At 41.7% G+C, this 11,722-nt stretch overlaps 2 protein-coding genes across 2 annotated transcripts; both read left to right on the top strand.

Moving 5' to 3' along the window:
* The first annotated feature begins 4,430 nt into the window (after positions 1-4,430).
* Positions 4,431-7,984, top strand: LOC135484074 (serine/arginine repetitive matrix protein 1-like). Its single transcript, XM_064765170.1, has 4 exons — positions 4,431-4,567; positions 4,999-5,429; positions 5,776-5,868; positions 6,666-7,984. Exons 2-4 carry the CDS (start codon positions 5,007-5,009, stop codon positions 7,056-7,058), a joined length of 909 nt encoding a protein of 302 aa, XP_064621240.1. The 5' UTR covers positions 4,431-4,567; positions 4,999-5,006; the 3' UTR covers positions 7,059-7,984.
* Positions 7,985-8,499: 515 nt separating this feature from the next.
* Positions 8,500-11,517, top strand: LOC135484073 (uncharacterized). Its single transcript, XM_064765169.1, has 3 exons — positions 8,500-8,634; positions 9,179-9,226; positions 9,460-11,517. The coding sequence occupies exons 2-3, from the start codon at positions 9,188-9,190 to the stop codon at positions 9,889-9,891; spliced, it is 471 nt and encodes a 156-aa protein (XP_064621239.1). The 5' UTR covers positions 8,500-8,634; positions 9,179-9,187; the 3' UTR covers positions 9,892-11,517.
* Positions 11,518-11,722: the final 205 nt, after the last annotated feature.

The following is an 11,722-nucleotide window of genomic DNA, read 5'->3' as shown; positions in this document are numbered from 1 at the left end:
TTGTAAGATCTACCATGTCCAATGTACATGATTGATGTAGTCACTGTACATGTTGTCCATGCCAGTAGCATGATAGCTGTGGCTGATCACCATTCCCACGTTTACACATCGGGACAATAGATGGCATGACCATAAAACATGTCACAGGAATGTTGGAATATGTGAAATCATGCCACAATAAAAAATAAGGATGTACAATCATTGTTTCAAAGTGAAAATACTCCCATAAATACTCAGCTTTTTTGCAACAGTATGAAAAAAACCGAGAAACAAAATTTGTTCAACGCTTCACTGAGAAATCTAAAATGATTTTGTCCAGATTGTTTTGGCTATTGCCTCGAGAACTGATGCAACTGATTTGATTGAATTCATGAAGCACAATTTTTGTGTGTGTTGTCCGTATTCTTCACACATAAAATCGTTGTCACCGCATAAATATGGCTTGTCCGCAGATAATTTGACATTGATTTGCTGGGGTGATCATAAACAATCATAGTAACATGCGATATTGATTGGATGGCGTTAGTATGGCTTCAGTCACAATAGTGATTCAGATTGTGAGTCGGGTAAAAATCTGTCATTGGATGTGAGTGTTAAATGTAAAGAGTAACAATGGTATTTTCACCGTCAAACCAGTACATATGAACCATTTGTAGCACGTGATGAAGTGTCCCTTATAATCAGATGTTACTTTTCTCTCATCAAAGGCGAAAGATTTAGTAAGGCTACTTTTGGTTGTGACACTTGTGTGTGGTATATAGTCACTTTACACATGTTGTACAAGACGTCTGTGATATTTGGCATTGCCACTGCCTACGACTGTCTGTTACTTACTTAAAACACGAATGAGTATCTTTACATGTAAGCTTATATTGAAATTTATATATTTGCACCCAATTCATTGGTTGGTGACTTGACATAGACAAATAAATGCCGTGAATCAACTTCTCTCACATTGAATTACATGTAGTATTAAATGTTATTTTCTTTTCCAAAGTTTTGATTTATAAAAGTGGCAAGTATTATAGGATAAGGTCTTTCTTATACCTAGCTCTTGGAATATCATGATTATAGAATTATGAGAATTATACGAATTTAAAGGAATATTATAATTTAAAAGAAAAATTTTTGGAAGAAATCAGTACCAAGTTGTCAAAATTAATTCAGGCCTTCTTGGATTCAGCTTTACTTTGTGATTCTGTGTACATATACTTCTACTTGTGGTGGAATAAATATGGGGTTGTAAAATCCAGTGGAAAGCCACAATTTTAAAAACAAGGACATTCTAAAAAACAAAGCAGCAATAAATTGTTTGAGATGAGTAGGAAATTTAGATTCGCCCACAGCTTTCTAATTCAGGAGTTTTTGCAACTTATTTTACCAAGTTGAAATCCTTAGATTTTACTGACGAAAATATTTACCCACTCTTACATGTCTAATCCATTGAAAACCATCTCTGCGTTGTAAACATTTCACAGTATTGTGGTTTGTAAACAGATCTCAGTATTGTGGTTTGTAAACAGATCTCAGTATTGTGGTTTGTAAACAGATCTCAGTATTGTGGGTTGTAAACAGATTTAAGTGATTGTGGTTTGTAAACAAATCTCAGTATTGTGGTTTGTAAACAGATCTCAGTATTGTGGTTTGTAAACAAATCTCAGTATTGTGGTTTGTAAACAGATCTCAGTATTGTGGGTTGTAAACAGATTTAAGTGATTGTGGTTTGTAAACAAATCTCAGTATTTTGGGTTGTAAACAGATCTCAGTATTGTCAAGTTCTTACTTTGTATTTTGACTTCCAGATGTTGTAAGGTTGTAGTCATTGTTTTGTATGATTTTATTCAATGTCATCTTTGTTTTGGTTTTGTAATAATAAAATCATGGATTGTGAAACCAAATGTTGACTATTTATTCATAAAGAGGCATAATTATCATTATGTATATCATCATACAGGTAACCAACCTTGCATTAACCAAATCGCATAAACTGATTACTCGCAAAATACACTCCGGACACAGTGGACTGGCCTCGTTCCTAACCATAAGATTACCCACTTAGGATGACGCAATGGACTGCCCCGGGAGTCTACAAAAAGTGTGCACTGATGCTGTTGCTAGTGGCTGTGGCTATATGTTCAGACATTGTTTCGGACGCCTCCCAATAATAATAGAACGTGTCACAATGTTTTCAAGCTCCAGCCCTCTACATGCGTCTGCATTGCTGCAATGAGACATACAGAATGTACTTTGTCACAACCAGGGACCGTCTCAACCATGTTGACTCATAACATATGCTGACATGTCATTTCATGTACAACAGTGACATAGCGCACACGCATTTCTAAAGTGTTGAAAGAGAAGACAAAGGCACAACCAGACTTCAATGCCTGGCTGACAATCTGGTTTAGAAAGCAGATATTGTCAAAATGTGGTTTAGCACACACACATTGCCACAATGTTGATGAGGAAGACCAAGTCACAACCAGACTTGACCTTAAGTTGACACTGGTTTAGAAAACAGATTATTGTTATGATGTGACATTGAACATACCTAGTGTCACAGTGATTAGACTCCTGGGGCAGTCCATTGTGTCATCCTAATTGGATCTTGTTAGGGTGAGGGACGAGGCTGGTCCACTGCGTCTGGAGTGTAAATGTGATAGGCAAGACCAGCACTGTTCAAATGCGTGTACACCCGTTTGTTGTAGACGTGCTCTGCATTGTCACAACATGTCAACGATCTACCAGGAGAGAATGTGAACTCGAAGACAACCATGGTCACAACGTGATGTAGATCCTGACAATCTTATGCATAGAACACAAACATAATAACCTGATTTCGGCCAGAGACAGAGTCACAACCGAATTTGATGTGATCTAGCAAGAAGACTACACTGTCGCATCATGATTAAGAAAAGTGTCAAAGTCAATCGAGGAAATAATCAGAATGTGGGCACAGAGATAATGGGTGATATGAATAAAGACTAGCAAATGCTTTTATCTAAGTCTCCATGTACATTTACACTAGGCCTTCCTGTACAAAACTGGAGTAAAAGCATTTGCTAGTCTTTATTCATATCACCCTGTGTCAGTGCACGATGTGGGCCACAGATCTACTGAGTAGTCCGGCAGAAAGTGATGTGATGAAGCGTGAAGACACATTGTGATAAACGTGTCAAAGCACAGGGAAATTGGCACTTCATGATGTGGACCAGAGACATAGTCACAACATGTGCCCACCGTGGTCCGAATGTGAGTAAAGCACAACCATTTTCACAACCCGAACACAGGACCTGTCTCAACATTGTCTAAGACGTTGTTACAATATGAATACAGGTATTGTCAAAGAAAGGCTCAGACTTTGTTACAGCATGTACACAGATATTGTCCAAACATGGGCTCAGACATGGTTGCAGCATGAACACAGTTATTGTCCCACAATTATTTACTGAGACATTGTCACAACATGAACACTTATTCCCTAACAGAGACTGAGACATTTTCACAACGTGGCCACAGTAATTGTCCCAACATGGGCTCAGACGTTGTCACAACGTCAATACAGAGATTGTCCAAACACATGCTATGACAAAGTCACAACGTGAACTCAGTTATTGTCTCTACATGGCATAACATCTGCTCAGATACACAACATGCCACAGCATGCTGTCATCCCAGCATGAGCTCAGTCGTTGTCACAACCTGACATAAAACCACAGAAACCGTCTCTGTCGCAGACTTGATCATGACTTGATTATCACTCGTATGCCCAACTTGATAATCTTGAATTATGACAGCCAGGAGTTGTGTAGAGGACAAGTGACTGGAGACATTACAGTAATCCTCGATATTTTGACATTGCTCAGCCTTTGGACTGTCCGCGCCTTATAGACTCCCTGGGCAGTCCATTGCGTCATCCTAATTGGACCTCCTATTGGTGAGGAACGAGGCCGGTCCACTGCGTCCGGAGTGTATCCGCGTCAGGACTGAGCGTCGAGTATTAAAGTTATGGAGAGAATACCTCTAGAAGTTCAGAATGTTTCAGGACAAGGACAACATCTTTATGATATCAAAAATATGATAACATATAGGGGACATAATCATAAAAGTTGAAATGCTGTGACAAAAGTATCTGATTTTCTAATCAAATATGATTATGATAGGTTCATCATAATCATTTGGTAAGGCCATTAGGTGAGCTTTTCGTACTTTCGTACAAATGGCATTCAAATATCGTCTGACTGGTTCGCCGAGGTATTCGATATGAATAGTACGAGGCCAATATATATTCAAAGGAAGTTCAATGATTTCGCATGTCATTCAGAAGGAACAATATGACAACTCTTGATATATCTAGGTTTTGACATGGACCAATGAATATCTTATTGTGATAACATAGGCTTGGGCCTAAGCAAATGTAAGGGCAGGAGACCGATGGGTGGAGGCCTAATGCTCTTTTGTGATACCGTGCTAATGCTAAAGATTGCCATAGCAGGTCTGGTCATTGATATAGAGAGTTGTCTTTACGGAATATCGTTCGACTCTTGTCTTTGTCTCCTTAATTGAGGTAAGATGTGATTAAAATCTTTGACTAACAAAGGGCGATTAGGCTTAGGATCATCCTGGCACCAGTTGTTTTCAATATACTCCGCCTCTCGATATACGACATAGGAGTAAAAATGCCTGATCTCAGGCATTTTTTAATCTCAGATTTTTTTACCTCAGATTTGATCTCTGGCTTAGGATGTGACCAATCAAGAATGGACCATTACTTGACTCGCCTGTTGGCACATCCTTTACGCTGCGCATTTCTTAACTGGTCGATGGGTTGTCCCTTCAGGATAACTCTATCCGTCCCTTTGATTACTGGGACCAAGATGCTGAATCTTAGCGTTACTGCTAATATAACCCGCGTACCATAACAACCCGACCTAAAACAATCAGCTGAATGATAGAACTAACTTTTTATACTCATAAAGGGCCTTATTTCTCTACCAGATTTCAACATGGAAACAGGTGTTGGAACCCAAGCAGATTTCGCTGATCTGCCACCGACTCCACCATCACCCCCACCGGTAGGAAAGCCGCCTTCACCAACAGTGCCTCCTCCGAAGGCCGATCAGTCCTCACCGACTCCTTCTCCTAAAAGGTCGAGGTCACCGTCTCCTAAAAGGTCGAGGTCACCGTCTCCCAAAAGGTCGACACCGTCTCCTAAAAGGTCGAGGTCACCTTCTCCTAAAAGGTCGAGGTCGCCGTCTCCTAAAAGGTCACCGACGCCCTCTCCAAAAAGGTCAAAGACGCCTTCTCCTGAAAGGTCGCCTTCTCCTGAAAGATCGATGGCGCCTATCACACCACCCCCAGCGCAATCGACACCACCAGAAGAACCCAAGCCCTCCACTTCATCCGCCGAGCCCCAAGAGAGAGAGAGGGTAAGTTACCTCGAAACACATTTGTATTTAGATATGTCCATAGGTTCGACGAGGCATGACTAGGAATGAGTGAGTGTGAAGAATATTCAACGGTGCGAACCCGTACCCCTCAAAACGTCTAAATGTCTCTACTGAAACACTGGCAACGAATACTTCAGAGTTTGCGGCATCAAGTACACATCGGACGCATGCAGGAGGGCGGCCTGGTCCTGTCGCCTGGTATTAAAGCTAGGGAGAGACGATGAGCAGAATGCCGACAAAATGGACTGCTTGGGAGTCTTCCCAAAAGCATGTTATGTTTCTTGGCATCGGGTCAAAGAGTCCTAATAAATCTCTTTTTTTGCAGCCAACGTCTGAGACCTCCAGGGCCGACTCACTTCTTCCAAGATCACACGCCGATCATGGTTACGGGGACAGGGCTTCATCGCATTTAAGTGACGTAAGTATTCCGAAGGGGGTGGGGGCACTACATGTTGACCCTCAAAGTTTGCTCATCTTCCAGATAACGCGTGTCGGAGATAGCTGGAAGTCCAGTATGGGGCACCATAGCCCGACATCAAGACGGGAAGTGACTTACGCCGTCTGACTTAAGGCTGATTTATTCATGTCTGCTACCATCTGGAATATGTCAGCTGAGCACTAGGGAATTTGGCCTCTAGGTAGTCAGTTGTGAGCCATTCCGAATTGGAACAGTAATACATGTCATAAGAGGCAGGTTTCGCAACTCTTACGAAGAGCTACGAACGACGAAGAACTAAGTGTGTAAATGCATTTTATTTGAAAACCTCCCGATTCCTCCTACAACTAATTAAGGTATGAACGATGATTTACGAGTGTCGCGTAGATGAATTATAGCCCATTGCTTGATTGCACGACAGACCTTTGTCCTTCGTAGGGATTGCGAAACCTGACCCATCGGACGCAGTGTCGACTTCGTCCTTTCCCCTAATCACTGTAGATTCCCGGGGCAGTACATTGCGTCATCCTAATTGGATCTCCTTGTGGTGAGGGACGAGGCCGGTCCGCTTCGTCCAGAGTGTAAATCACTGCGGCTGATGGTGAGTTATAGGAAGGTTTTGTTCAGGATGACTAATGGGGTACTTCGGTAATCTAAATGATAGAGCAGAGACAGTGTTTCAACGTGACGTAAAACATATAAAAGGACATCTTGCCAAAGACTGAATATACTGCTATGTTTCTAGTTTTTGTAAAGTATTGTGTCATTTTCCTCTTCAGTGGACCTATCCCACGGACTGCGCAATTCAAGTCTCATCCCACGATCTTGACGACAAACATCGGTACTTCCACTCCGAGGTGACCATGAACGACCACACCAGTAGCATGGCCGTCACACTGGAGAAAAAGCTCCTTGTGGATGAGTACCCTCGATTCCCGCACAAGCCTGCAAATTACCTCCCCTTGACCATTTGCTGTATCATCATCAACCCCGTGTTTGGTCTGATGGCATGCTTTGCATCCCTTGTCTCCATCCAAGAGTTCAAGAAAGGCAACGCGAAGGAGGCGAAACGACACGGCCGAAATGCCGCCATCCTGGCGTTGGTCTCGTTCCTGGTGACGGTCGTCGTCATTGTGATTGCACTCAGCATTGTCCTCAGTGGAGTGGTGTAGAAGGCAGCGGTTAAGACCTGATTAACATCTTGGTTTGGAAGACGCATATATAATTTTTTAATTATTATACTTGTACCGTTATCACTAGAATTATACATTCAGCGTCGACGTGGAAAATTAGAGCATTTCCTCTAGTTTGTTTATTTATCAATAAATATATACATGAACTGCACTGGACCGCAAGATTCTGGTTTCGTCCAATAGACACGAGTAAGGTTAGAAGAGTTGTGATACATCGCTTTCGGACGCTCACAATCGGGCTGGGGCTGATCATCCCGAGAAGACGGTAGTGTCCTTATTTTCATCCAGGAAACGGACTATGATATATATATATCATGAAGGTCTCAAGACCTTAGGTTTTTCACCATGATACTTGATCAGTTCGACATTAACTTTGTCCGAGAGAGCTCTTTCCCCTGGCGCGGGTAAATCGACATCAGTTCCCCAAATGACCGAGAATCTAAAATTGCGTATTCAAGGCAGGCCTTCCAACTTACCGAGTAGCTCGCCTGGTTATAAACTCCCGGGGCATTCCATTGCGTCATCCTAATTGGATAGCGACAGTACGCGAGGCCGGTCCAATACGTCCGGAGTGTAGCCTGGATAGTGCTTGGGAAAAGTGTGATCACAAGAAACTAGCCAGGATTAGTGAAATACACTTAGTTCCTTCCATTCAATAGAGACGTTTCGATTTTCGGCGTAAATGTACACTGATATGGGCGGAGTCCTCGTTTGAACAACCTTGCTGCTGTGGGATTAAATCTTTGTTCATTGTTCGAAGATTACCTAAAATACAATATCTTGTCTGAAATTTACCTCATAACATTATGTTGCTGTGATATATTGAGACGTGATTTTCAACCATGTGATCCACTTTATGTAATTAAACTGATTTAACGAATAAACATAACATGATACAAGATCCATAGGTGAGATTTTGCAGATCACGCGCGTTGACACGGCAGATCAATCCAGATTGATTCAGATTGATTCAGATCGATCTAAATCGGTTTGGTCGCGTGTAAACCGCCCTCTCATTGTTGACGCACACCAGGACTGATAATAGTTTATAATACGCACGTTGTGCATCAGGATTAAAACGTGCGTACATTTATTATCAATCCTTCACCACGAAAGGAATGGAAGAGACTTGACGTTCACCGCCGGTAAAGTCGGCATGATAGATCGGCATGTTCATAGTACTTCACGGAAGTGATGAGCTGACAAACTACGGGGAGAGGACTGAAATTTGCCTGAGAGTACATAGGAATATGCGGCTCCTTCAACGTTGGTGGAAATGATAGTAAAAACCACAGGTAGACTCCCGGCGCAGTCCATTGGGTCATCCTAATTTGATCTCCTTATGGCGAGGGCGGTCCACTGCGTCCGGAGTGTAATCTGATCATGATATGTTATTTGAATTTCCCGCGTTCCCTCACTCGCTTGCGAGGCGGAAGTCATTATGCGCAGAATGATAATGGCGAAGTCCAACCCTTAATTTTCATGTTTTCATCAGATTTTACACGATAAAAGCGTCAATACCCTGTGCAATCCTCGCCAAGTTTGTGTGTTTTTGGTAAGCAAGTAGTCAGTGGATGGGAAGCGGGCTGAATATAGACGATCGGATGTGCCAATGAGTAGTGATGAGCGAAAATGAGTAGCCATCTACAATGTATCTCTTGTTCCAAAAATAGAATACATGTACATGTACATGTGATGTATGTGTACTGTGTTGTCTGCATGTCCATGTCTACATTGTACTGTCCAAAAGAAACATACACCTACAAAGTCATGCTAATAATGTAAACATTCTGATGTACAGTAGTGTTCATAAGAAACATGCACTTACAATGGATGTAAAAATGTGAACATTCTGGTATACAGTACTGTCCGTAAGAAATGTGCACCTACAAGTCGCGCTAGTAATGTAAACATTCGGGCACCATTTTAATACCCGGGTTCCCTGACCCTGGCCCTTACTAAAGCAAAGACTCAATTCTATCAGGAGGGGTTGGCCCTTGTCTACGTAAGCTCTGCCTGTTTGAATCTCCCTATAGGCTCGATCAATTCCTGGCTGCCTTGTGCTCCAAGTGCTAACCGGTTCTCTTCATTGTTTTCAGACTTCATGCATGATGTCATCACCAACTTACAGAGCCTATGACGATATGGTATGTTGATTTTCAAGCACCCGATGGATGAGTTCCATAAGTGCTTTAGTCAGAAATATCACTGCATGTCTGACTGGTGAATGTCTTGGACTTGGTTTCTAGGCCTGGACAAGGAAAAACATTTCTCATCTTTGAAAACAGTACACCTAAAGCATTACAGAAATGTGATGACCTTTGAGTTAAAAACGTATTTCAAATTGACTAGGAAGCTCTATTGTATTTTATTCTTCCAGGAGCCGGGTGACATGCCGGAGCACCATGGACCAGCAGTCTGGCAGTATCAGGGGCCACCCCAATATCCGGGGGCACAAGCATCGATGCCCTACTACCAGCCTGCAGTCCCACCACCGCAGGCTGGTGCAGAGGGGAACCAACCACCACCAGAATTCCAGCCTCTAGTCGAAGTCTGCACGGAAAAACCGCCACGAGATTTCCTGATCCCATCAATCCTCGGTTGCATCTTCTGTAACTTGTGGTGTGGCTCCATGGCTCTTGCTGCCTCTCTCCTCTCCCGCGGTGCTAAAAATCGGAATCGTCCTGAGGAGGCACGTCGGCGAGGGCGCCATGCGTGTATATTCAGTATCATAGGGCTCACCTTGACTCTGGCCATAATTGGCACCATCATGGTGCTGACATTTGCTGTCGATGTCTTACCTCGTCCCTAGTCCAATCAAAACACGGAGTAAGGATTGCATGTTGGAAGATAACCCATGGAGAAACTGTTTTTGCGGCGATGAATGTGTGTTTGCCGGCCTGGCCTACATAATGGAGCCAGTTTGGTCTAGTCTTAGATGTTCACCGTTTATATTCTGCTGAACGAACAAATATTGTTATGCAGAATTTGGATGCATCTTTGAAATGACAAGAGAACAATTCATTTCAGAAAACGTCTAAATGACAGTGATGGGGACAAACAAATTTTACCATCTGCGAAAACTTTACCATGTGATGTCACCTTGACTTATTACACAGTACTACTGAGTCAAAAATTATGACTGCAGTTGCAGTTACATCTACAATTGGGCAACTTTATTGGTCATTTTGTCTGACGTGCATTTAGTAGGTGAAAAATTTCCTTGTGCAATGAAGAATCAAACAATTTAAACCCGGTTTGAAACATGTAATCAAGAGTTCCTGAAAAAAGCCCGGACAGTTTTCTCAAGTATCGAGAAATGCATGAAACAGTAATAGAAAGAATCTCGTAGTCTGGGAGTGGTTGGTATATTCTATACTCATCGAGCTGGTTATATATTCTGTGTTTTACTTTTATACGTATTTTATAACTTTAGTGCATGACAAGGGTAGTTGTAGTTTGTATCCCTATTTATTGAGATTGAAAAGACGATGTGTTCATAAATAAATTGTTTTAGGATTGATGGTGATCAAAAAACCTTCCCTGGGAAAATCTTTGAATTTGCTGCAGTTTAAAATCTTTGGTGGAATCCTGAAGCCTGTACAGTCATCGAAATGTCAAAAGCTTTGTGGCTTCACTAACAAGTTCAGGACTATGTTTTTGTCTAAGAGACAGTCCACCATAATAATATCGTGGGTCCATTATGTCGGTTGCCATCAATCCTGAAAAGGTTAAGTACTTCTAGAATCTAGCAAAGTGTACATGCACGGCACCTGTCTATTTCTATGCACTATATTTTTAGAACAAATCTCATTCTTTTAGTTAAGTGAAAGATTTCTGTTCAAACTGAATGGAATAGATTTTTATGCCTTATTTGTGTACCAAGTAAGAATTTTTAAAATTTTGAATGAGCAGGTCTGGCATATTATCCGATGCGTCCAGTCATGTCTTCCAGAAGAACAAATGGTTAACTGCTGAATTTATACGAAATGAAGATTGGTTAGAAGTGTTGGTTCCTATTCAAGGAATAAATTTTATTTTAAGGCTTTTTATAACAATTTCTATGGTCTTCTCAGATACTCGTGTTCAAGTTTGTGATATTGTACGACATTGGACAAGTCTGAAACCTCTGCTCATTTTAGCCAGGCTGTTTTGGGTAGTCTTCTCACATTTATGGTTGGGTTTCGAATACAGTTAGCATGTTGCCTTGTGGAAAGCATAAGCAGTATAAAAGTTCCAAAAAATTATTTCTGGAATATTGATATTTGTCTGCTAACTGAATAAGAAAGTCACTCAAAGTAAATGACTAAATCATTTCTATTTCAAGGTCATAAAAGGATGTGCCTTTCATTTCTGTCTTTCTGTTTTCTCTGCTGTACAGTATTAACAATATCATACAATTGTAGAAATAGAAGTGAAATAAAATGCATGTAAATAATTTTGTGTTGTTGAGGTTCCTGATAACACCCTTGACAAATCAAACAAGAAGTCACACATGCGCCAGCATCACAACAAAAGTGGTGCCGTCACAGGGGACAAAAGATGCCGCACAACACCCCACAGACGTCAGGACGCATAGGAAAAGCGAACGGAAGATACGCTAGTCTGACGCCCCGTCATTCCTAACAGTAGTATCATTGGAC

The sequence above is a fragment of the Lineus longissimus genome, chromosome 3 (genome assembly GCF_910592395.1).
Source record: "Lineus longissimus chromosome 3, tnLinLong1.2, whole genome shotgun sequence".
NCBI lineage: Eukaryota > Metazoa > Nemertea > Pilidiophora > Heteronemertea > Lineidae > Lineus > Lineus longissimus.
The sequence above is the reverse complement of the archived record's forward strand: the minus strand, read 5'-3'. Positions and strand labels throughout refer to the sequence as shown.

Coding starts and splice junctions, on each gene's coding strand:
- LOC135484074 (XM_064765170.1), top strand. CDS start 5,007: ATGGAAACAGGTGTTGGAACCCAAGCAGATTTCGCTGATCTGCCACCG. Junction 5,430..5,775: donor AGCCCCAAGAGAGAGAGAGG/GTAAGTTACCTC, acceptor CTTTTTTTGCAG/CCAACGTCTGAGACCTCCAG. Junction 5,869..6,665: donor CTTCATCGCATTTAAGTGAC/GTAAGTATTCCG, acceptor TTTCCTCTTCAG/TGGACCTATCCCACGGACTG.
- LOC135484073 (XM_064765169.1), top strand. CDS start 9,188: ATGATGTCATCACCAACTTACAGAGCCTATGACGATATG. Junction 9,227..9,459: donor ACAGAGCCTATGACGATATG/GTATGTTGATTT, acceptor TTATTCTTCCAG/GAGCCGGGTGACATGCCGGA.